Genomic DNA, 26,563 nt, shown 5'->3' on the forward strand with positions numbered 1-26,563 from the left:
TTTGATACTTGTGCCATCTCTGGCGCTAAATGCTCAGGTTCACGTTTAGCGCCAGAACACTCGAGTAAACTGCTCTCCAAGGTATTCTGTTTCTCTTCTAGATTTCTCCTGTTCTTATTCTAAACACTTTGCATGACCATAAATACTATTAAACCAAGGAGAAACTAAGAATAATCATCAGAAATACATAAAAATAAATGAGAATCAAACTAAATGTGAAATCAAAGATACTAAGGGTTGGGTTGCCTCCCAACAAGCGCTTCTTTACCGTCATTAGCTTAACGAACAGCTCCATTATGGAGGTAGGTAGGGGCTCAGATCTTCACCCCTCACAATGAGCTTTCTTCCTGTGTTCTCATGAATGAGCTCCAGATGCTCTAGAGATAGGATTTGGTTCACAGTATGTAGAATGACTGGATTCTTAGTGAAGACAACTCTCATGCCAGGTGAGGGGCCTTCAGTGGGGATCTTCTTATCCCTCCAGCCTTTAGGTACCTTTTTCTTAGTACGTTTCTTCCCAGTGCTTGATGATGGTTCCCCAACACCAAACTTAGAGTTAGTGTCTGAGGGCTCTGTAAAACTCTGCACTAAGAGTGAAGGCTAAAACACTATGTGTTGCACAATGGTACCTCATTTGTCAGAGGGAGACTGAGAGTTGGGGATCTTAAACAAGATATGATCTTCCCACAACCTCAAGACTAGCTCTCCCTTTTCCACATCTATCAAGGCCTTAGCAGTGGCAAGGAAAGGTCTTTCAAGGATGATAGAGTTGTCTCTGTCCTCCCCAGTATCTAGGATCACGAAATCAGCAGGGAGGTAAAGGTCTTCAAATTTCACAAGGACATCTTTCACCATGTCATATGCCCTTTTTAGGGACTTCTCTGCCATCTCTAATGAGATCATGGCAGGCTGCACCTCTTGAATTCCCAGCTTTTTCATCACAAAGAGAGGTATGAGATTGATACTTGAGCCAAGGTCACATAGTGCCTTCTCAAAGTTGATGGTTCCTATAGCACAGGGAATAAGGAAGCTTCTAGGATCAGGCAGCTTTTGAGGGAGCCTCTTTTGGACTAAGGCACTGCACTCCTTGGTCAGCACCACAGGCTCATCTCCCTTTGAGGCTTTCAAACACGCCATAGAAGGAATATCCTTCTCCAATCCCTCTGCATGAGAGGAATTGGCTTTTAGCTTCCTGAGGATTACCAGGAACCGAGCAATTTGCTCCTCCTTAGGTTCCTCTTGCTCATCTGAAGAGGGATATTCTTCATGCTCCTCTCTCTGCAAAGGGGCGTGCATGATAATGTTCCCAAACTCTTCATGAGCCTTGATCTCTTTGAGTTCCTCAACAGCAGGCTCCTCTTTGGGTTCGGTCACAACCTCTACAGTGAGGGCCTTGCATTCTTCTTTTGGATTGACTCCCGTGTTGCTAGAAAAAGTGTTGGAGGGGATCTCTAGGATCTTTTTACTCATCTGTCCCACTTGTATCTCCAAATTTCTTATGGATGACCTAGTTTCTGCCATGAAACTATGCGTGGTCTTGGAGAGGTTAGAAACAATGGTGGCCAGGTCAGAGAGGATTGGAATGGCCTGTTACTGAACTTGTTCTGGTTCATTCCACCCTGATTGTTGTTGAAGCCTTGTCGAGGCTTCTGCTGATCTCTCCACCCAAAATTGGGGGGGAGGGGGTTCCTCCATCCATGATTGAAAGTATTCGAATAGGGATTATTATTGGAGTTTCTGGAGGAGTTTCCTATGTAGTTCACCTCCTCCATTATGGTCCAGGCGTTATCACCAACGTCTATTTCAAATGGCTGTTTCTGGATAATAAGCATCTGAGCTTTGCGTCCCACTCAAGTGCTAAGAGATCATGTTGATCTGCTGAGACTAGGGGTGGAAAAAGGCCAGACGGCTTGCCAGGGGTCTGCAGCCTGGCCTGTGTTTAGCCTAGTCAGGCCTGGCCTGTTATAAAATAGGCACAAGCTCAGGCTCTTGAAAAAGTCTTAATACGTTAATAGGCCAGGTTAAGACTCACTAATTAGCCTTATTGGCTTGTTAGGCCTGCCTGGGCCTGTTAATATATAATTAAATATATAAATAATATTTTTATTATTAATAAAATTATGAGATATTTTAAATTTATTATATTTTATTATAAATATTTTTGTATATTTTAAATTCTTTAAAAGTTTAAAAATTCTTATAAATATTAAATATGACATATTATATATAAATATTTTTATTAAAAAATAATTTTTTCAAATAATATTTTTATTTTTATAAAAAAAAATTATCAGAAGTGTACATATACTGGTTGTTGGCAACCATGTCTATGAGCTCCTGCGCCTCTTCAGGCGTCTTCTTGAAGGGGAGGGATCCACCTGCAGAGTGGTCCAATGACATCTTGGATGGCTCAGATAGACCATCATAGAAGATGTCTAGCATGGTCCAATTTGAAATCATGTCAGGAGGACATCTCCTGATCAGTTGCTTGTATCTTTCCCAAGCTTCATAGAGGGATTAACCCTCTTTTTGTCTGAAGGTTTGTACTTCCACCCTAAGCTTGCTCAGCTTTTGAGGTGGAAAGAATTTGGTCAAGAATCCATTGACCACCTTCTCCCATGTATCTAGGCTCTCCTTAGGCTGAGAATCCAGCCATAGCCTTGCTTTGTCTCTTACAGCAAAGGGAAAAGTATAAACTTGTAGACTTCTAGATTTACTCGTATTAACAGTGTGACATATCTGCAGAAAATCAGATATGAATTTGTTAGGATCTTCCTGTGGAAGTCCATGAAACTGACAATTCTATTGTACCAGAGTGACCAGTTGAGATTTCAACTCGAAGTTATTTGCCCCAATAGTAGGAATGGAGATGCTGCGCCCATAGAAGTCAGAGTTGGGTGCAGTGTAAGATCCTAAGACCTTTCTTGCATCTCCCCCATTATCTAGGTTAGCTGCCATTGTTGTATCTCTAGCTTCTTATTCTAGAGCTCCTGTAAGATTCCTTACGGCTCTGCTAGCTTGAGCTTGTTGCAGACGCCTTCTTAAAGTCCTTTCAAGTTCAGGATCTGGATCAAAGAGAGGTTCTTTATCCTTATTCCTGCTCATAAACAAGAAGAAAGAAACCAAGAAGAGAAAAAAAAAGTCTCTATGTCAGAGTATAGAGGACTCCTTGTTAGAGGCTTAGGTAAAGAGAAAAGAAAAGGGAGGTGTCTTTTATTTAAAAAGAAGTTTTCGAAAATAGAGAGAGAAAAAGAAGTGAGAATTTTCGAAAAAAGAAGAGAGAGAAAGAAGAAGAAGATTTTCGAAGAAGAAGAGAGAGAAAGAGGTAGAAGGTTTTGAAAAGAGGAGAGAGAAAGAAGAATTAAAGAGACACCAAACTTTTAAAATTAAAATAAGATAAAACAAATAACTAACTAACAAGATTTGAAAATAAAATAAAAGATTTGATTTTGAAAATTTTTGAAATTTTAAAAGAAAGAGTCAATCAAAGATTTTAAAGTTTAAATTTAGAAAGAGAAAATCAAACAAGATAAGATAAGATTTTTAAAAATTTAAAATAAAATATTTGATTTTGAAAAATTTTGAAATTAAAAAGAGAAAGTCAAAGAAAGATTTTGAAATTTAAAAATTGAAAAAGTCAAGAAAGAGAGAAAAACAAGATAAGATAAAATTTTAAAAATTTAAAGATTTTAAAATTCAAATTTTAAAAGAAAGAAAAACTAACAAGATATTAAATTTTTAAAACTTGAGAAAAAAGGAAGATAAGATAACAAAATTTTGAAATTAAAGAAAAATATAAGATAAAGAATTTTTAAAGATAAAAAAGATAAACAAGAAAAACAAGATTACAAATCAAGACACCAAACTTAAAATTTTGAATTTAAATAAAAGAAATTTTTGAAAAATCAAAAATTAAAAAGAAAAGAACAACACTAGATGGACACCAAACTTAAAAATTTTGAAATCAAGGATACTAATTTTCAAAAAATTGCAAGGGACAAACACTAAAAGACACCAAACTTAAAATTTTGAAATCAAACAAAGAAAAATATAAAGAAAATTTCAAACACCAAGAAAGAAAAACAAGAACAATTTTCAAAAACTCAAGAAAAGAAATGAAAACCAAAGGGACATCAAACTTAAGACTTGACACAAGAAAAGCTGACTAAAGATAAAAAGTTGTGAAAATGGTTTTTTTCAAAAAGAAACAAAGCAACACAAAAACACAAAAAGAAAAATAAGTAAAAGTACCTGATCTAAGGAGCAAGATAACCGTTGGCTTGTCAATCTCGAACAATCCCTGGCAACGGTGCCAAAAACTTGGTGCGCAAAAATGAAACTCGCACAACTGAACCGGCAAGTGCACCGGGTCATCCAAGTAATACCTCAGCTGAGTGAGGGTCGAATTCCACGAGGATTGCCAGACTGAGCAAGCTGTGGTTATCCTGCAGATCCTAGTCAGGCGAAGAAAAAGTTGATTGTTGTTGTAGGCACATAAAATAGAATAATAAAGAAAGCAATAATGAATTGATATGAAAACAATGATAAAGAATCAGTTAAGACCTCGGAGATGCTTGTTCTTTTGGATTAATACTTCTTACTGACTACTTTAACAATGAGTTATTCATTCAATGGCAAGGCTGTAAGTGATTAAGCCATGGGTCGTGATCATTAATCTCCATGGTCCAGACCAAATACCAGGATGCTGGTCATTCAATCTAGACAGGGTGAAGCTCACGCAAATCAATCTCTATTGATCATACTCAAAATGCCACAGATAAGGTCGGATCTTCCGGATCGGAGAATGCAGCTCTATGATTCTAGCCTTAGCACCACAAGGACCTCAATTACGCATCACTAACGAGATTTCATGTCACGTATCTCAATTAGCCCAAATAACTTGTTGGAACCTGTGATGTACTCTCAAGCTGTAGCTCAATACTATCCGGGTCAGGACTCGTAAAGAACTCATGTAGAATAAGGGGTCATACTTTCGTCCCACCCCAGATTCATAGAGATGAAAAACGACAATACATCATAGAATGAAATCAAACATGTATTAAAGTAGAAGAGTAATGATATTAATCCATGGGAATGAGCAAAGCTCCTATCCTTAACCTCGAAGGTTTAGCTGCACATAATTTACAGAGAAAATACAAAATACGTTCTGAGAGGCTGAAGATCCTAAAAATGGGTGATCTTCACCTATATATACTAATCTAATAATTAAAAATTAAAAAAATGAAATAAACTAAGCAGAAAGGTGCGAAAATCCACTTCTGGGCCCACTTAGTGAGTGTTTGGGCTGAGCTGGTGTCTAACTTGGAAGAGTGGGCATTGAGCGCCCACTAAGGGGTGTCCACACTTCTTTCTTGATCCCTTAGTGGCGTTGAACGCCAGTTTTGGGCGTTCAACGCTGACCTTGGTCCTTTTGGGGCGTTGAACGCAAGAAAGGGAGTGAGTTGGGCGTTCAACACCCATTTTGGACAGTCATTTCCAAAAAAGGTATAGACTATTATATGTTGATATAAAGCTTTGGAAGTTAGCTTTCCAACGCCATTAGAAGCGTGTCAATTGGACCTCTATAGCTCCAGAAATGCTTGTTCAAATATATGGAGGTCAGGATTTGACAGCATCTGCTATCCTTTCTTAGCATATGAACCGGACTTTGGCAAAACTTGCCAAATTCAACCAAAAATCACCTAAAATCATAAGAAAAATACAAAAACTCAAAGTAGTATCCAAAAAGTAAATTTTGCACTAAAACCTACTAAAACATACTAAAACTTGATATAAAGTACTGAAAACACTAATAAAATGAACCTAAAAAGTATATAAAATATCCGCTCATTAGCTTCCATGCGTTTCTGGGTTGCTGGCGCTAAACACGGACCTGGCAACTTCCAAACTCTCCTCTTTTCTTGCACACGAACTCTGCCAAACCGATCCAAACTTCATCTGAAATGATTAAAACACCAAAGCAACTCAAAGTAGCATCCAAAGAGTTTTCAAACACTAAAATAAGATTAAAACTCATTAAATTCTGACTTGAAATAAATAGAAAATAAAGAAAATATGATCACGCATCAATAACTGACACCTGAGCTCATGGCCAGTAGGACAGGCATGTATCATGTGCATCTATTTGTCTTTGTTTGGGTGTGTATATTGTACTTGGATTGCCTATGTGAATAACTCAATTTATCTGCTAATTGCCATACTTGTTGTAATTGCTCTTGTTTGTGTTTGAATCTTATTACTTGTGCTTGCTACTGCTAAACTGAATGTTAAGTTGAATGACTTGAGATGATGATATATGTTGTGAAGAATAAATGTTATGGACTACTATTATTGTTGAGAATTCAGCATATCCATCCTGTTGGGATTAATGATACCGTAGCTTAAATCTTGTCTGTCTAAAGTTTATGATTGCTTAGCGGGTTCGTGTAAGTTTTACATCGTCTCTATCCTACTGGAAATCTTCACGTTCTCACCCGTTCTCAGATTTTGTTGTTTTCAGATGCAGAACGTGACACATCTCGTTAAGCATGCCAGACTCTCTATGGAAAGAAAAGACTCTTTTGTATTTTGTATCTAGTATTAGTTATTCTTCACTTTTTTATATGTATATCTATATCCTTCTTTGAGGTTGATTTTGGAGAAACAAGATTGTATTTTAGTTAATTTATGACTATATCATAAGGCTTTGTATGGTAAGGTATTACAGTCTAACCTCCTCTCAGTCAGACAAATCCGCACATCTTCTTCCTCTCTCAAAAAGTACCTCATCTTACCAGGTAATCCTTCCAGTGCCACCTTTTTTGAGCCTCGAAAGGAATCTGAATATGGAGCCTCCCTTAAATGCAAGGCTCTTTCTAATAAGTACGGAAGTATTTGCGACCAAGGTTTTGACGCCATTAGCTTCAGTGAGGAGATTATCTTGTCGTGTAGTGTTATTGGCTTGGAGGATGGGAATATAGAAAAGAATTTGGAGGTCCTGGCCAGGGGAGAATTCAGACAATTGGGGTTTGCACCAGCCTCTTGAAAAACCTTTGCCAAACTCCCCTTAATGCTACTCTAAAAGAAGTGCTCGAGCTTTAGAAAAAGCTGGCTTAAGGAAAAATGGGAGGCTGAAAGGACCGCAATGGAGTCAGATGCTGCCAAGCTTTGAGATATGATGAAGCAATCCGACGAGAAGGAAGATAAGGAGGAGGCCTTAAGAATGAAGGCGGGGGAGAGCTATGTTCGTGTTTTTCGGGGAGAGGCTTGATCTTTAGGAACGGCTTTAGAAGCTTAGGGGAAAGCATGAGGATCTGGAACAAGCTGATGTGAAAGGGCTTAGATGACACCGTTGAAAATCTGAAAATGCAGTTTCAACTTCTCGTACCCGAGGTAGACATCTCCATCGTAGATCTGGACAAAAGCATAGCGAATGGTAAAATAGTCCTTATTCCAGATGATGATGATGCTCCTTCCTCCAAGAATCTCAAAGCTTATTCTGTTGCTACTAAGGAGCTCTCCTAGACCATAGACCACAGACGACTAACCTGCCCCGGAGGCCCCTACAGACCGATCTACCCCCTAGTCCTAGCTTTTCTCTTATGAAGTTGATGACCTAAGTTTGTGGGTCCTTTTGAACAATATTTGATGTAATTTCTTTGATACTTTTAGCCTTTTTAGGCTTTTTAATTTTACTTCTTGGTATAGTTTCTTATCATGCTTTTGTTTTTATTTGCATAACAAGTTTTTACTAAGTTATTTTTGCAACTTATTTTATTTTTACAACTTGTTTGCATCCGAATTAAGAACTCGTTAATTTGCTTATATAATTTCTGTACAACAACTCAGACTTCGTTGCTTTATCGTGCCAACTATAGGAGGTTGGTCATGATTTTAGTGTTTTATCGAGTATGAGTTCATACAAATAATGAAGTAACACATGTAAAGAAAATGGTCTTTATTAATTGAAATGAATTACAAACTTGCTAGTTGCTACTAAGAGTTTTTGAAGTTTAACCATTGGCCCTTGCTATGATACCTCGTTAAAATTCCTTTTAGAAAAACTCGTTGGGAAAAAACCATGAAATCGGGAAAAAGAGTACACCAGCAGGGAGCAAGGTTCGCTTTCTAGCTATAGTATCTCTTCATATTGCAAGCATGCCACGACCTAGATAACTCTTCATCCTTTAGGTCCGACACTTTGTAGTAACCTCTTCTTAAGACTTTAGTAATCTTATAAGGTCCTTTCTAGTTTGCTGCTAACTTTTCTTCACCCGACCTCTGCACTCCGATGTTATTTCTAATCAGCATAAGATTTTTCATGGTGAAATTCCTTATGTTTTTTTGTTGTACCCTATAGTCATTCTTTTCTTCAACGTTTTCTCTCATATCTGAGCTTGTTCTCGAACTTCTGATAGAAGGTCGAGTTCCTCTTTTTGTGCTTGGAGACATGGCCCGAGTAGATCTGACCACCATTTTGCAAAGGACCACGTTGAGGTGATACTGATGAGTTCCTCTGGAGGTGCTTGATAAATCCATATTTCATGAGTTCTTTTGTGCTTAATTAGAGTGATTTATTCAACTCTTCACCTACTTATTCACATTAATTGCATAGTTTTACTTTCCCTTCCTTATTATGTCGTATAATGAAAAACATGTTTTCTAAGCTTTAAAAATTAATCATTTTAATTACCTTTATTTCCATTCGATGCCGTGATTAGTGTGTTGAGTAGTTTCAGATTTTCTAAAGGCAGAATGACTTAAAAGGATGGAAAAAGGAAACATACTAGAATGGAAGGAGGAAGCAAAACGGAGCTTTAAAGAAACTGGTATCCACGCGATCGCATGGATGACGCGATCGCGTGCCAAGCACGAATCAGCAGCGACGCAGCCGCATGCCTGACGCGACCGCGCGCCTCAAGCAGAATACACATGACACGGTCGCATGACTGACGCGACCGCGTGGCAAGGAAAAGCTCCGAATGACGCGACCGCGTGACAGAGGCCACGCACCAGAAATTACAGAATACGCCCCCAGCAAATTCTGAAGCCCTTTTTGGCCCAGATCCAAGTACAGACAGCATAGACCAGAGGTTATAAAGTGTGGGAATGCTTCCATTCAAAGGGAGCTCGTATATTTTTCACCTTTCAATGATATAGATTTAGTTGAGAGGGAGATCTCTCTCTCTCTCTTTTAGGATTTAGGATTTCTTCTTGTTTTAAGAGTAACTCTGGATCCAGGTTTAATGTTCTTTTAGTTTTACTTTTATTTATTTATTCCAACATTTGAATTGATTATTATAATTTATGAATTATTCCATGTTACAGATTTCTAATTGAATTAATGATAATTTGAGGTATTTTCAGTTTATGATTGTTCTCTTTGATTTAAGTTGCCATTACTTCCCATCTAAGGACACTTTTATTATTTCAGCAATTTACTTTTTCCCCTTTTTGGTTTTGGTTAAGAATTCAGTAACTCAACAGTTATTAAACTCAACATAATTGATAATCGTTGTCTTGCTAATTGAGTTGAACTTAAATAATCCCAACCTTTTCTTAGGAAATAATTAGGATTCAAAGGTCAATTTAATTAGTCCCTTGACTTTCCTTTGCTCTAGTAAAGGTTGACCAAGTGGAATTAAGATATAACTTTCATTATTGTTGAGAAGGATAACTAAGTTGGACTTCTAATTTCCCTTATCTTGCCAAAAGTTGTTTTACAGTTATTATTTATTTTTACTTGCCATTTAATTCACTCGTCATTTAAATTACTTGCTTCTCACCTTCTAAACCCCGATTACAACCTTTATAGCTAATAATAAGAACACACTTCCTCGCAGTTCCTTGAGAAGACGACCCGAGGTTTGAATACTCGATTAACAATTTTTAAAGGGGTTTGTTACTTGTGACAACCAACACGTTTGTAAGAAAGGTTGATTGCTTGGTTTAGTAACTATACTCACAACGAGAGTTTTTATAACCTCTAAACCATCAATCTTCTGCTCTTTCAGTGCCACGTGAAAGTTTGCATGTAGTTGGTAAGGCGGGCATTTCTTGACAAAGTCAGTCTTATCCTTTTGCAAAGTCAACCAATAGAAACTAGCTCGTAGCACTTTGTTTGCCAATGATCTCGCCCGCAGATGATTCTTACATGTGCCGCTATGGATCTTATCTAAGACTTCTTCCATCTTCGAGGTCGGAATATATTTCAGCAAAGGTGTAGATATCCCTCTTTTGTAAAGGACATTATGAACTAGTGTGTAATTCTGGGCTTCTCTTACTAATATCCTTGCTTCTCTTGTTCCTTGAGGAAGGATGTCGAACTTGAGGTATTCTATGATAGGAATCATCCAACCTAAATTTATATTAGCGTGTTCAACCCATCGACTTCTTTTGCCACTGATAGTGACTGTAGTGTTTCTTGACTCAGGCATCTATTATTACCATCTGGAGTTGTATTTGTCATTCAATTCTCGAGTTATATGTCTGACCTCAACCTCTTTGAACTCAACCAATTGTGCTAGCATCTTTTCTAGATACCTTTTCATGTTCGAATCTTTAGCATGATATTCACCATTTACTTGTGAAGTTATAACTTAGGAGACACTAGAGACTATTACTTTCAAGGCCCCAACCTCTTTAGCCATTCCCTGGCCAACAAGCATGACTTCATACTCAACTTGGTTGTTAGAGGTCGGAAAGTCATACCTCAAGGAGAACTCCAACCGAGTTCCCCTTTTATTTTCAAGGATAATTCATGTTCTACTGCTAGCTTTGTTTTATGAATCATCTACATACAAGTTCCAAGTGGTGGAGCTCTCTTTTGGCTCTCTCATGTACTCTGCCAAGAAGTTGGCCATGTATTGCAACTTAATGGTCATCCGAGTTTCATATCTGAAGTCAAACTTTGATAGCTCAACAACCCATTGTAGCATTCGTCCCATAATATCTCTCTTCTATAAGATATGCTTCATGGGTTAGTTAGTTAGTTAGTCCCATAATATCTCTCTTCTATAAGGTTGCAATCTCTTAGAAGCCAAAACAAGGGTGTAGGAAAATTTTTCGATGTTCTGGTAGTTCAACTCTGCTCCTTGCAATGCCTTGCTTGTGAAGTAAACAGGTCACTGCCTATCTTCATCTTCTCGGATAAGGAAAAAGGCTATCGCTTTGTCAGCGACAGCTAAATATAACACGAGTTCTTCTCCAACTTCAGGTCAAGCCAATATAAGGGTTTAACTCAGGAACTTTTTAAACTCTTGAAAAACTTGTTCATATTCTTGAGTCCAGTCAAAATTGTGTCCTTTTTGAGAATTGCAACTGTGGTAGTGACTTCAGGGCTGAGCCAGCCAAGAATCTTGATAAGGGTGTCAGTCTATCATTCAGTTATTGGACTTCTTTCAAACAAGTTGTGTTCTTCATATCCAAGATTGCTTTGCATTTGTTTGAGTTAAATTTGTTGCCCCTTTTGGGTAAGCATAAACCCAAGAAACTTCCCTATTTCTACTGCAAATGTGCATCTAGTGGGATTTAACCTCATCACATGCTGTCTTATAGTATTGAACACTTCTGACAAGTTGGTCAGTAGGCTGGCTTCACTTTTGATTTTGACAAATATATTATCGACGTAGACTTTCACTAACTTTCCCAAGTAAGGTGAAAACACCTTGTTCATCAATCGCTAGTATATTGTCCTTCAATTTTTTAAATCAAAAGACATAACCTCATAACAATAGTTGTTCCTAGGAGTGACGTCTTCTCTTGATCGGACTCATACAACGGGATTTGGTTATGTCCTAAGTAAGCATCCATGAAAGAGGAAAACTTGTATCCTGAAACTGAATCTACCAAGGCGTCAATATTGGGCAGTTGGTAACTATCTTTGGCACAAGCTTTGTTGAGGTCGGTATAATCCACACATATCTTCCACTTTCTATTTTAGTTTTTTTTTACTAGGACAACATTTGCTAGCCATAAAAGGTATTTTACTTCCCTTATAAATCCAGAATCCAGGAGCACTTGTATTTGCTCCTCCATGACCTGTGTTCTTTTTGGATTGAGCTTTCATCATCGTTGTTGTATGATGAGCGGATTATTGTGATGGTATAAAATTTCCTCAATTGAATAAATTTTCATTGTAAGTATAGTTCTACACCAATAAACAATCCTCCCAATAAAAAATTTGAGTTGTCACATGTACAAACCCAATGAAAATTAACCGAAGTATTTAGACTCCGGGTCGTCTCGCAAGGAATTGCAATGAAGTGAATGATTATTGGCTATGAAGGGGCAAGGCAAGAAAGTAAAATAACAAGAACTAATAAAAGAAATGGAAAAGAACTCTTGGCTAAGACATGGGAAATTGGGATTGCTATCCTTGTCAACAAACCAAATATTGATAATTGTGAGGTACCAAACCATGAAGTCTACTTCCAAAAGCCTTAAGTATGTAATGTCTACTCCTAAGCTTGAAGTACGTCAAATAGGCTTGATCACATCAACCCATAAGTCCCAACCTATCTACTAATTAGATTAGTAGTGGCTTAGTATCAATAGATATCAAATTGACCACCAAAGGTTCTCAAATTACCAATTCATTGAGACCCAATGACTCAAGGTCACTCAATTCCCTTAGCCTAGGCCAAGAGTCAAGAAAATTACTCAAAAACTAGGAAAAACATTCAATCAAACACCTAGAGTGTAAGAAAAGTAAACATCACAAAATACAAGAATTAACAAGAGTCATAACCATCATGAGCAAGAAATATAAATCTACCAACTACCAACATTAGTTCATCATCACAAAAGAAACATAAAAGAGAAATTAACATGAAAACTAAGAGAATCAAGTAGTAGGAACAAGAAATCATAAAGGAAACAAGATGAAAACATGAAATTGGACCTAGATCTAAGAGAAATTAACATAAGAACCCTAATTCTAGAGAGAAGAGGGAGCTTCTCTCTCTAGAAACTAACCTACATGGTGCTAAGTTACAAATAATTGCTCCCCCTTTGCTTAGACTTCAATTCTGCATGAAATACACTCAGAAACAAGTTGGATTTGGGCCTGGGCAGCTCAGAAATCGCCCCCAGCATTTTGCCTTTGAGTGAGTCACGCGCGAGTATCGGCGCGTACGCGCCATGTGCGCGTGCGCATCGATTGGCTATTTCTTCATCCGCACATACGCACCATGTACGCGTGCGCGTTGCTATGCGATGTCACTTCCGCGCGCGCGCGCCTTGTACGCTTGCGCGCCCATTGAAGTATTCCCAATTCTTGTTTCCTCATGTATTCTCCACTTTGTATGCTTTTCTCCTCATTTCTTCCATCCAATACTTGCCTTATGAACCTAAAATCCCTCAACAAATACATCAAGGCATCGAATGGAATTAAAGTGAGTTAAAATCACCAATTTAAGAGCCTAAAAAGCATGTTTTTACACTTAAGCATAATTCAAGGGAGAATTACAAAACCATGCTATTTCATTGAATAAATGTAGAAAAAGGTGATGAAATTCCCTAAAATAAGCACAAGATAAACCACAAAATTGGGGTTTATCATTGTACAGATTGAGAGCCCAGGTATATAGCTAGCTTGTAGTACATGAGATCGGGACAGATGACGGGTGTGTCAAAAGCTTTCTATGCAAAGAGGTCGGAATTCTTTTGTAAGAGCTTGATAATATTCTCGAACTCAGACACCTTCGAGCTCTATTCAATTGACCTCTTTACCTCTTGCACGTCCTCGCAAGTTTAAGCTTTTGTTATAACATTTTCTAGCCAATTTCTAGTCTCCTCTTATAGTAGATATTCCTTCTTGAGTATAAATTTCATACAAAGATGAGGAGTTGACACAGCTATGGTAAGTCGAGTAAGAGTTGTCTGACTATTCAAGGTGTTATATGTTGATGCTACATCTACTATAATGTAGTTGATGCTTATAGTTCGTGTTTTTAACCCCTTGTTAAAAGTTGTGTATAAGGTAATGTACCTTATAAGTCTGATGGGTGAATCTCCTAATCCCAAAAAACTGTCTGGGTAAACCTTCAAATCTTTTTCTTTCTAAACTGAAATTTTTTGAAGGCTAGCTTAAACAAGATGTCAGTCGAGCTCCCCGGATCTACCAATGTTCTGTGAAGATTAGCATTGTTAGGATCATAGTTATCACTACTGGATCATCATGTTTAGGGACCATACATTTCACATCTTCCTTTGTGAAGACTATTGTGGGTATGTTAGGTATATCTCATTTTTCCCGACTTGGTAGACCTCCTTCAAGTGCTTTTTGCAGGAGGACTTAGTTGTTCATCCTCCTACAAATTCACCAACAATCATGTCAATGTGCCTTTCAAATGTTCTTGGTGGTTGTTCATATTTTCTTTTATCTTCATCATTCCTCTTTCTTTTGTTAGTTTCTTCCGACCTCTGGCCAAGGAACTTGTCCAATCGACCTTTTTCTGGCCAATTTTTCTATCACATTTTTCAAATCATAGCAACCATTAGTAGAATGGTCATAAATTTTGTGGTATTCACAGTACTTTGACCGATTTTCTCCTTTCTTACTTCGAATTGGCCTCGGAGGTGGTATCTTTTCAGTGTGGCATATCGCCCTATAGATGTCGACCAAGAAAACTTGCAATGGAGTATAGGAATGGTACCTCTGAAGTATTTTCGAGTTGTATTCTTCCTTCTTCTTTATCTCCTTTTCTTTATCTCGGGACTGACATTGGCTACTTTGTCCCATTGTAGGTTTTCTCAATTGAGTGATTTCTTCCATGTAAATATACATCTCTGCTCATTCCTGAACTTCGTACAGAGAAGTCGGCGCCTTTTTTATATAGACTGTGAGAAGGGACCCTCTCTGAAGCCATTGACAAGGCCCAAGATAGCTGCTTCAGTAGGCAAATTTTGAATCTCCAAATATGCTTTGTTAAACCTTTCTATGTGGGTCCTGAGGGACTCTCCGACCTCTTGTTTAACATCCAAGAGGCTTGGAGCATGCTTGGCTTTGTCCTTCTGGATAGAAAATCGTGTGAGAAAGCTTTTGGCCAGGTCATCGAAATAAGTGACTGACCTGGGGGGGAGATTGTCAAACCACTTCATTGCTACCTTAGTTAATGTGGCCGGGAACGCTTTGCACTGAGTTGCATCTAAGGCATCAGCTAAATACATACAACTTTTGAAATTGCTTAAGTGATGTCGAAGGTCAGTCGTGCCATCATAAAGATCCATGTCAAGTCCCTTAAAGATTCTAAAAACCTTTACTCGCATGGTTTTCTCCAAGAATGGGTCTTCACTTTCCAAGGGTGTGGTATCCTGATCAGTTCGAGGTCTCCTACCCTTGAGATCGGACTCCAATCTTTCCAGTTTTTTCTCCAACTCCATATGTCATCGTACGTCTCTTTTTAGGGCCCGTTTGGATTCACATTGTCTCTTTAACTCGATCTCGAGTTATTCTAGCTAACCTTGATATCTGTGAACTAGCCTCATGAGTTATGTTGCATCTTTATCTTTTGATGCTCCAGGCCTGTGAATTTCAGAACTTATTCTTTTCCCTTCTAGATTGCTTCTATTTCTACTCTCATCAGTACCCTTCCTTCTTTCAAAATGTTGGGGTATGACAATTGCTCAATTGTTACTGGGTTGACCTTCTTCATGGGGTTCTATATTAGATGCAATGTATCCATCTTCTAAGTAGTCGTCCACCATGAGTGGGTGTTGAACTACAGTTCCCCGACAACGGCACCAATGTTCCAAAGTTTTCTGAAACTGATAAGATTTGAGTTTGAATGTGAGGTTCAGATTCTTTTTTATTAGAATTCCGATGTCTTTTCCAGCAAGCAAAACCGTCTGAGGTCTTTGAGTGAAGATGGGAGGTAATACCTGTATAGGACTCTAATACTTAACTTAGCAAGGATTTTAGGCACATTTTTTATGAATTAGACTTTTAAATATCTGTAGATGATAGAGTATTTTTATAGTAGCAATGATAACTTTGCTATCTTTTTGTAATTTATCCTCTTATAATGAATGAGGGGCGATTACTTCTCCTTTTATTTAGGAGTTATTGAGATCTCATATTTAAAATAGTGAACTGATATGTAGAGATGTATGTTGGTGCAATTAAGGTCTTCTTGACATAAATTGGACACGAGCTTCATCAAGTTGAATACGCCTAATATGATAAATTCGAATTCCATACAAAGAAACCATATTCATTTTAGGCCTGACTCTCTTTTTGAATCAGGATATAAATATTATAAATAATATTTAAAATGAAATCTCTTAATCAACTCAACCGACACTAGTTTGCAATAATTATTTTTCGTTTGTGGGGACAACGCTAGCATGAGTATTTGAACAACAACAAAAACAGGGAAATTATAAGTATTTAAAGTTAAATCTGAAGAAAAATTACTCATTTTCATCTTTAGGGAAGAAAACAAAAAAAATGCTATTTCCTTCATCCAGACGAACACAGGTGTCGGACCTGTCCCAAAAAAAAAAAAAAAAAAAGAACGCAGGTGTCGGTGGATATTGGTATGGTTAACTGAATAGAACTTACCGTCCAATCCCAGTCATATATTATCATAGGTATAAGTTAAGTTATTTAATACATAACTATTTCTTACACAACCTACATCATCACTTCATATCTGCATATTTTTTAACTGTTATCATATATTATTATTACAACTAATATCACCTTTTTAGCTAACCTACTTCAGAGTTTTACTGTATTCGATGTTAACCTACCAATCTGCCAAGAAGTACACTTAAACGCTCAGTTGAATTAGTTGCAACGTACATTGATAACATCTATGGTTCAAACTTTTTTATTCAGCTACTCTTTCAACTCATTAATTTTATTGATCAAATTATTGAACCTATAAAAGGAAGACCAAAAAAAAAAAAAAAAAACTAATACCAATTTAATCTACAGTTAAATTTTTTAAGAAATTGTTCTTCCCCGTGAAAGGTGATGTATACTTTTCGTTTCCCTGATATCACTTTCTTATTATAAAGGAAAACAACCATTTTTCAAAGCGTATGGTAGTTAAATGGAGGTCTTATAGAAGGTTTTAGAAAAGAAGAGAGTAAAAATTGTATATATTCGTGCAATTAAAGATATGTATGATGGGGTCACAACTAGTATGAAGACTCAAGGTGATATGATAGAGAAATTTTCTATTGGTATAATATTACACCAGAGATCATCCTTAAGTCCATACCTTTTCACATTAGTCTTAGAAGTACTCACAGAGCACATCCAAGAGCTCGTGCCATGGTGCATGCTTTTTGCCAAGGTTGCGAGAACCAGACCGGTCAACGAACCGATGAGACAACTGGTTCACTGGTTCAGTAGTTCAACCGGAATTTGACCGAAATTCAACCGATTTAATTAAATATAAATAAAATTATTAAAAATTTAATATATAATTTTCAATATTTAAATTTAATAATTTCTAAATCTAAAAATTTTAATAAGAAAATAATTTTGAAGTTATACCTCAACATAAGACTAAAAGGTGTTATACCTCAAAATTAGACATTAACAGTTTTCTTGAAAATACTAACACTGGATACATTAAGATGCTCAGTAAAAACACTAATAGAAATAATACATTCATAATAATTAAGACAAGATCTCTCCATTATTTAGAAACAAATGGTACCAATAAAAATAAAAAACCCTCTAAACTACATTCTCAACAATTACCTAATTCTAGAAATTTCTACCATACCAAGAGTGACTTTATGTAGCCAAAGAAAACACGACATATAAAGAGATTAACAAAAGAAAAAAATACTTCAATGCAGGAACATGTCCGTGAATGCCATGATTGATTGAATTGGGCGAGGATTTGTCATGGCTTCAGAAGCGAATCCAAATTCAAAATCTAGAAATTCAAATTACAAATTACATCCAACAATTATAGCAAAATTCAAAATGATAACAATTCAGAACCCAGAAGATTATATCAATTCATACGGCATTTAAAATAAAAAAATTATATTCAGCAAAATTCAATAGGGCAGAATTTTGAACTTATATAACAAAATTTAAAATTCAGAGTTCCAAAATTGAACTTATATCAAATTTATATTCAGTAAAATTCAAAATTACATAACGATTAATTCATATAATTAACAAAACAAAAAAAATTTGAAAAGTAGAATAAAAACTCTGCATCAAGCCATCAATTCATATAATTAACAAAATAAAAAAATTAACTGAATTTAAATCTGAACTAAATTTCTCACTACAGCAACCAGCAATTCATACAGTTAATTAAAACCAAATAAAAAATTAATTGAAAAACTCAAGAATTCACTGCGGTTTACGGCGGCAGAACAGATGCCCGACTACGATGTTGACAGAAACCGACGACAAGCCGACGACGCCGACACCAGAAGCTTCAGTGTTCAAAGTTCAAGACGACGACACCGCTGACAGCGGTGCTGTGGGGTGTGTTGTGTTTGTTCTTCCGAAAACCAGATGACGATGATGCTAGACGCTTCAAACCGCGAGGGTGGCAACCGCTAGTGCTCACTGGCTCACTGCCGGCGTCGATTGTGGTGTGGATGGTGGAGTCCCTCTGCTCGTTGGAGGAAAAGGAAAGTAGGGTTGAGGGAGGCGTGATGACAACTGAGTGATTTGGGGGTGGGTTAGGTTAGTGGGTGGTGGGTTTTGTTTTATTTTGTTTTTTTTTTTTTTCGTGAAAAAGCGATACCGTTTTGGCCTATTTTCAAAAACCGAAACTTCAAAAAACTCGCTTGGTTCGTCCGGTCCACCGGTTTTTTGACCGATTTTTTTCAGAGGTTTTGAAAATCAACCGGATCGGCCAGATTACCGATTCCCGGTTAACCCGATCGAACCAGCCGGTCCGGTCCGATTTTCAGAACCTTACTTTTTGCGATGATATCGTCCTTATGGAAGAGTCAAGGAAAGACCTAAATAAGAAGTTAGACTTATGGATAGAAGCTCTAGAAGTGTATGGTCTGCGCATAAGCCGTAGTAGGAGAGAATATATGGAATGTAAGTTCAGTCTGAGAAGGAAAAACTCTAATATAGAGGTGAAGATTGGAGAAAACATCCTACGAAAAGTTAAGTTTTAAATATCTTGGGTGCATCATACAGAATAATGAAGAGATTGAACAGGATGTAAATCATAGGATCCAAGCAGGTTGGTCAAAACGGCGGAGTGCATCTAGTTTTATACGCAACAAAAAAGTGTCTTTAAAACTTAAAGGTAAATTCTATCGCATTGCTATAAGACCGGCTATACTTTATGGTACGGAGTGTTAGACAGGCAAAGGAGAGCACGAACATAAGTTGAGTGTGGCAGAGATGAAGATGTTGAGATGGATGAGTGGTTATACGCGATTGGATAAAATAAGAAACGAAGATATAAAAGGAAGAGTTAGAGTAACACCTATTGTGAAAAAAATGGTTGAATCACATCTCAGGTGGTTTGTACATGTGAGAAGACCGATAGAACATCCAGTCAAAGGGATTGATGAAATAGAAGATGAACAAGGGACGAAAGATAGAAAAAAACCTAAGAAGACCATACATGAAGTAGTCAAACGAGATCTACATGTAAACATTCTCTCTTTATACATGATACATGACAGAGCACAATAACATCGTTTGATTCATATAACTAACTCCACATAGTGGTACAAGACTTTGTTGTTGTTGTGTCGTCTATGGTTGCATGCTCTTTCAACGAAAAATTCCTACAAGTATTTTTTTAAATAATAAAAACATTATTTTGGTCCTTACGGTTATATGTGAAAATCGAAATCGTCTTTAACGTCTTTTTATTCAAAATCGTTCTTATTGTTGAAATTATTTTAAAAAGGTCCTTTCCCACCCTAATCTTATTTTCTTGACTAAATTACCCCTAACAAACATAAAATTATATAAAAAATTCTCCCAGTCCACCTTCTCCCATCAGATCACCCCAATTATACACATCTCCATCAAGCCACCCACCTCCATCATCAACATCATCTATCATATCCTCTCATCCCATTCACAGCTCTCCTCTCCATGGGAGAAGTGTTAAAAATGCAGCCTCAATATCCCTCCACTAAATAGAACATACCTTCCCCCCTTTACAGCCTCGTCTTTTCAGCACCAGAGCAATTTCAGCAAGCACCTTTCCTGGACCATTCGACCATCCAAAACTTGAATCGTTAATCCTTTCTTTTTGTAATTCTCCTATTCTCACATGTCATTCTCCGGCGGCGCTCCAACTCCACCATGCAGACGCACCAGATACGCGTCATGGTGGATATGTACTCTGTGGGGATTCTGTCGAAGGTGGCGAAGAGTAACTTGACCGTGCATTCGATGGCGACGACCTCCAACAAATGCACCGTCAAGTTACTCTTCGCTAACTGAGTACATATCTACTGAGTACATATCTACAGTGACACGTATCAGGTGCAGCCGCATGGTGGAGTTGGAGTGCCACCGGAGAATGACATGGAAGAAGAAAAAGGAGAATTACAAGGAGAAAGGATTGACAATTAGACTTTTGGATCCGATGCCAGAAGCTATGGCCAAATGGTCTAGGAAAGGTGCTAGCCAGAAATTTTACTTATCTGATTCCTTAAAAGTTGATTTCTCGTCTCTCAGCGAAAAATTTCCCAGTAATTGGTTGGTCGGAAAGAAGGGCAAGCCACACACCAGTATCAGCTCCTTCCTCGACGGTATTATTGCCGGCATAGCCAGTAAGAGCAGTCTTCACCCAACCTGGGCAATAGCAGTTAACAAAAATCTTTTCATGTTCCCGGCAATCAGAAAGTTTCCTCGCCATAAGCCTTGTATATGCATTGACTGCGAGTTTTGACAGAGAGTAGTCAGTATACACTTGAGGCCACCCACCAGATGCCCAAGTTCCATCATCGACTTGTCGGAGAAATGTGGATAGAGCCGTGTCGATTAGTTCCTCCGAAAGAGACTCCACATCACTCAGTTGTTCCCTCAAAGCTGCGTTGCTGATCCTCTGCCATTCAACAAATTTAAATCAGTTTGAAAACTACCAAAAGCCATAGTGGGAGCTGCTGTAACCTATGAAACACACCAAATCTTTAAAATCAGATGACATGGACACAAGAAATAAGTATATGTATATTTACAAGATTTATACAGTATTTAAACATTTATAAATGTCAAATTACCAATATTCTCAGTACTGTCAATATTTATGCTACCAATATTAGCATTTTTTAACACTATTGACACCATTTCCAATTTGTATTTCAAGTGTTTTAGAATTAAGAAAAGAAAAAAATATTTGGTCAAATGCAGAAGCACAAATGGTATGTGTCGTGAGTAACTTCTGAGTAATGGACACTGGTACATGTCGGACACATAAACATCTCACTTGGTTGGTGTGTCCATGCTCCATCTATTGTAACACTATGCTTCATATGGAACCATGAGAGTACTCACAACCGAAAGAACTAAAGATCGAAATCTTAAAACAATTTTAATTATTATGTGAAAAGTAATAAATGAAAAATGCTAGAATATCTTTTTAGGGAGCACGGTAGAAAAGCCTTTATAACTTACATTGCGTCTTCCATTTAGGCGCCCTAGACGGGAGCTAACATTTACGATACGAGCACCGACGACAGAAGGTTTCATCAGTGGAATCATTGCTTCAATCATACTCTTGGTGCCATAATAATTTGTTTCAACAACCTTACGGGCATTTTCAACTGAGTTATCAGACCCAAGATTGAAATTAATCCCAGCATTGTTCACCTGCGGTTGACAATGCTTAGATCACATGAATAAGGAATGTGTTAAACTGTATTCTACATGCTTCCTAGAAAATTTCAATGAAATAAGGAAAAAGAAGGCAGAAGCAACCTAAATGGATTAAACTGGTATGTAGATCTCAGTAGCAAGCATTAATTCAGTTTAAAAAGCCAGAAAAAATGTAAAAGAAACCATGTTTAGAAACTGACCAGAATATCCAAACCACCATAATTTTCCTTCAACCACTCAATAAACCGGTTGATTGATGACGAATCTAGAATGTCAAGTTGATGATAAATCAGGCTAAGGCCAACTTCACTCAAAAATTTTATTGACTCAAGCCCAGCACCGGGATCTCTAGAAGTCAGTATAACAGTCACTCCATGAGCAGCAAGTTGCCTGCAAATCTCTAACCCAATCCCTCTGTTTCCACCAGTAACCACTGCCACAGTTTCCTTGGACCACCACCTTCAAAAGCATTAAAAAATGGACAAAGTTTAGAACAAGAGTATAGAAGATCATTTAGCAAATCTGTAATGTATGGATGGTTTAAAGCTGAAACAATAATTATAGTCAAGAAATTTGCTGAACAAAAATTACCACATGCTTGCTAAATAAAGAGAACAAAGCCTGTATTGTGAAAATTTAAAACTACTTCATAACAGAATATATAGAGGAAAAAAATTGCACATACAAAATTATAGCTATGCTTTGACTTTGAAATGGATCCTCTCATTTGAGAAATTCTCTAAAACATCGTCAAGTGTTAGATTCACACCCATTGATTGACAAGGTAGCCTCGCCATGGGTCCCACAAGAAAATCTAATCAATGATATAAATCCACATTAGACACAATCAAGTAAATATTTTCAATTTGGAGTAAGGTAGCGAATTCAAGATTTTACGTAAAATCAGAAAGATGATTTTAAAACCGTAAACCGCAGGATCGTAAAACAAATAGTAAGATTCTATGAATATATAAATATATCAATATAAATTATGTGTCATATAATACGACATAACTAGCAATATAACTAAAGGTTTGAGTTTAAATGTGTCAAAAATATCAACATTATGCAATTTTGCCATAATATTAATCAAAACAACAACTTAGTGGGTTCAATAAGCAACAATTTATTATTCACACACTCAAATTTCAACTTTCAAGGAAAACAATATAAAACGATATATAACAGAGAACTACTCCACAATTCACTACTAAGCCACTCGGTTGTTAAGGAAAAAAAAAAGATAAATAAAAAAGATGAAAATTAAAAATGTTGAAGAGGAATAAAACCGAAGTTAGAAGGAATAAGCCAAGAAAAATAGAGCAGTAGACGGAGAAAAGATAGAAGAGAAACAAACACCAATCCAACAGGGAGCAGGGGTACAAGCATCAACAACAGAGTGCATCACCAGAGCTGGAAGCATCACTGGTGACAATGGCAAAACTCAAAAGAGAGAGGCAGCAGAATGTGATGGGTGTGGCACTGTGACTGACTCTAACAAACACGAATGAAATTGAAGTTGAAAGGGTGTCGAGAGCTCAAGGGAGGTGCAGGAATTGGAGGTTCTGGGTTGTAGCTAGTGTCTCTCATGCATCCAGCCAGTTTCTGCCTCTATGTGACGTCAAATCTGAAGCAGTTGGAAGTGCAGCAAGTCCATGTTTCGAATATCTTCAATGGTGTGATTCCACCAATTGGAGCCTCAACTGGCGCAGAGGAGGGAATGGGGACAGCAAGCACCAGCAAACTCACGGAAATGGACAACTCTATGGGAAAGCATGCGATTTTCGTAACCTTGATTTGGACGATCTCATTACCACTTGACCATGTCATGTGTACATTACCAACATTGATGGGTAAAGGTTCTCACAAAAGAACCCAATCAATGATGGAAATGTCAATTTTAGATTTCCGCCAATGACTGAGAAGGTGGCCATGATGGCCCCAACATGGGTCCCACAAGAAAATAATGAATAACGGAAATTGAAACTTGACATTATCGAGTGAGATTTTCAATTTAAAGGTCGTTTTCACTTTGGGATTATCATCCATAGAATAGGCATCAACCAAGCTTGACTAAAGGTCTAGCGAGAAGAATGAAACAAATAGGAAAGAAGCAGAGGTGGCATTCTCTTGTGAATTTGAGGTGACAACGGGAATGACTCGTTTATTAGGCAAGGAAAAGTTATGCACATACTTAAGAGCTTGACTTCAAAACATTTTTTGGGTTTAGTTAACAAAATGTGCACCCATGAGCATTGATTGATTGATTTGCTAGTTATATAATCATAAACTTAAATACACAAAGCTATACATCCATGCTACAAGTGTGACTACCATTCTGCATTTGCTAATATCTTAATTTATATTGCATAACACAACACCATGGTGCATCTTGAGCTTCTGTATCTAATCAACAGCCAAGTTCTATTTGGGTCAAACTCATTAGTTCAGTGCAATCAAAGTAAGGAACACTGTGCTTGGTCACCTTAACAATGTTCTGCAAATCCCAGACAATATAATTATTGACTGGCAGTATATGGCAAGCTATAGGGCGATGTATGGTCCTATATAAAATTAGTTGTTGCTCTCTACCTTTGAAAATGCTATGTGGAAGAATTAAGGTTAATTTGGAAACTTCCATTAGGAAGTAGGAACCCAATCAATCAATAATGACATCTTAAAATCGAGTACAATAACAACAATAGTAATAACTGAAAAAATTAGAATTAGCTTATGCGTTATGCACATTGTTGACTATTTTCCAACAAAGAAAGGATAAAACAGGCTAAAATCCAATTTGCTACGAAAAGAAATTGCAGGAGTAAAACCAAAGCAACACTAGAGAGTATTGTTTAAGCCTATTTTTGCCACCAAAATAACTTTTAGTTAAGATACACAAAACTTGTACATAGTGGCAAATTTGAAAGTGAACAGAAAGTGGAAAGTAATATGAATTTAGTAACCCAATTCAGTGGGAGCTATTGTAAACACAGCTATGACTATAAAAAGATTTAATTACTTTGTCTGTCCCTACTTCACCAAATTTTCAATTAGAACTTTATAGTTTTAAAAGATTTTAATTGAGTCCCTGTGCTATATAAAAACTTTACATTAGATCCTTACGGAACCACTTTTGTTAATATATATATATATATATATATATATATATATATGAAATATTCCTGAAATATTTGTTTTCATGTTTGATGTTGGATGGATTTATGCTACATTCTAGAAGTGAATATTCTAGAATTATGCATTCTTTTCTGAAAGATACTAGTAGTAAGGACCTACTTCAAATGTTTTATCTAGTATATAGACCCAATTACAAACTTCTAAATTATAAGGACATAATTAAATAAACAATCATGAACAAAAAAAGAGAAAGTTAATTGCATAATAAAAGATCTCTAAACTCAGGGTAGGAAAGAAAATAGCAGGAAAAATCAAACCTCTGGTCATCGGAGTAGGGAACAGTCATCAGATGTTGTATCTCTTGTAGCCTCTTTTCTCTTCTCTCCTTTGCTTTTTCTTTCTTCCCCATTTCTGTGCAGATTTTATCAACCTTTGAGTCTTTGAAGCACGTGTGACCAATTCAGGTTTCATTTTTATTAGCCATATCATTTAAGTTACATGATCACCACAATTTCTTGCATATACAAGAGGTTTGCATAGAAAACCCCAATTCCCAAGCATATCACTTATAATCTATTTATTCATTTTACAATAATATCTTTTCCTTTTTTATTTTTATTTTTGAAAAAAAATTGACATCAATAATCAAAATCAAACCTTCTACATTACCCCCAAATTATTTCTATCACCTCAGAACCAGCATATATTAACACTTAACAATTGAATTACATGTCTTTTATTGTAAACAAAGTTCAGAAATTCAACTATTTAGCCTATCAGAACCCTAATAAAAAATCACTTAAACCAAAGCAACCATACATCAGAAACCAAGAAATAACCGCAAACTCCATCTACTGAAACTGACAAAATTGATAAATGTGATGAAAAATCTACAAACTCAATTTTAATGGAAAATACTAGGGTAGTGGATAGAGTAGCACCTTCTCTGAAACAGTGTCAAGAAAGCAAATGAAAGGGAGAGTCGGTGAGAGGGTGAGCCACGATGAGAGAGAGAGAGAGAGAGAGAGAGAGAGAGAGAGAAGGGTGAAAACTGCTATGAGAGGAATGAAAGAGGAAAACGAGCGAGCGTACTCAGTGAGAGGGAGGAAATATTGGGATTATGGTCTCTGAAAGGACACGAGAGACTTTTGCTGGTTTGATTGCCGGATTTGATTTTTGGCTAATTCTATGGTATTTATAAATTGGTGCTTAAATTTTGCCTAACTTATTTTTTTACTAAGTTTTGATTTTTTTAAAATTATTTATTGTTATATCTTTTAAATTAAATATTATTTTTTAACCTTTTTTAGTAAATAGGTACCACCTTTTAGGCACCATAACATTTACCTTGATTTTTTTCCAATGCTCTTTCTATTGATTGTTATATTTTTAAGAAAAAAATGATAAATAGATTCTTAACCTTTTGTCTCGTGGATAATTTTGTCCTTAACCATTTAAAAATACTTTTAAATTCTTGACCTTCATAAAATTCGGACGGACAAGTCCTTCCATCTAAATGCCTCTATCAGACTCAACGAAAAAATCTGACGGGGCTCCTGTTATGATGACCTAGCGTCACAAGTTGACAAGTGGACTGATGAGTGGAAGGGTAGTTTCAAAAATTGGATAAATAAGTCT

The 26,563-nt window shown here is 36.8% G+C and overlaps 1 protein-coding gene across 4 annotated transcripts; it reads right to left on the reverse strand.

Annotated features, from left to right (window-relative positions):
- Positions 1-19,791: 19,791 nt before the first annotated feature.
- On the reverse strand, positions 19,792-26,045 carry LOC107613511 (short-chain dehydrogenase/reductase 2). Of its 4 annotated transcripts, none has more exons than XM_088497555.1 (6): positions 25,867-26,045; positions 25,243-25,336; positions 21,991-22,249; positions 21,590-21,784; positions 20,739-21,020; positions 19,792-20,259 (listed from the first exon to the last, which is right to left on the reverse strand). In XM_088497555.1, exons 2-6 carry the CDS (start codon positions 25,332-25,334, stop codon positions 20,206-20,208), a joined length of 882 nt encoding a protein of 293 aa, XP_088353681.1. In that variant the 5' UTR covers positions 25,335-25,336; positions 25,867-26,045; the 3' UTR covers positions 19,792-20,205. The 4 variants fall into 4 exon arrangements, with proteins under 4 accessions (XP_088353681.1, XP_088353682.1, XP_016171031.1 ...); XM_088497556.1 differs by having other exon boundaries at positions 25,243-25,363; positions 25,867-26,009; XM_016315545.3 differs by lacking the exon at positions 19,792-20,259 and having other exon boundaries at positions 20,490-21,020.
- Between the last annotated feature and the right edge of the window lie 518 nt (positions 26,046-26,563).

This window comes from Arachis ipaensis, chromosome B8, assembly GCF_059453495.1.
Source record: "Arachis ipaensis isolate K30076 ecotype BB chromosome B8, ASM5945349v1, whole genome shotgun sequence".
Lineage (NCBI taxonomy): Eukaryota > Viridiplantae > Streptophyta > Magnoliopsida > Fabales > Fabaceae > Arachis > Arachis ipaensis.

Bases quoted from the DNA above. Each gene is read 5' to 3' on its own strand.
- LOC107613511 (XM_016315545.3), bottom strand. From the start codon at position 25,334: ATGGGGAAGAAAGAAAAAGCAAAGGAGAGAAGAGAAAAGAGGCTACAA. The intron at 21,785-21,990 runs GTCAGTTTCTAA...TGTCAACCGCAG, and splicing joins ATGGTGGTTTGGATATTCTG to GTGAACAATGCTGGGATTAA. The intron at 21,021-21,589 runs GTAAGTTATAAA...GTTGAATGGCAG, and splicing joins GCCTAAATGGAAGACGCAAT to AGGATCAGCAACGCAGCTTT.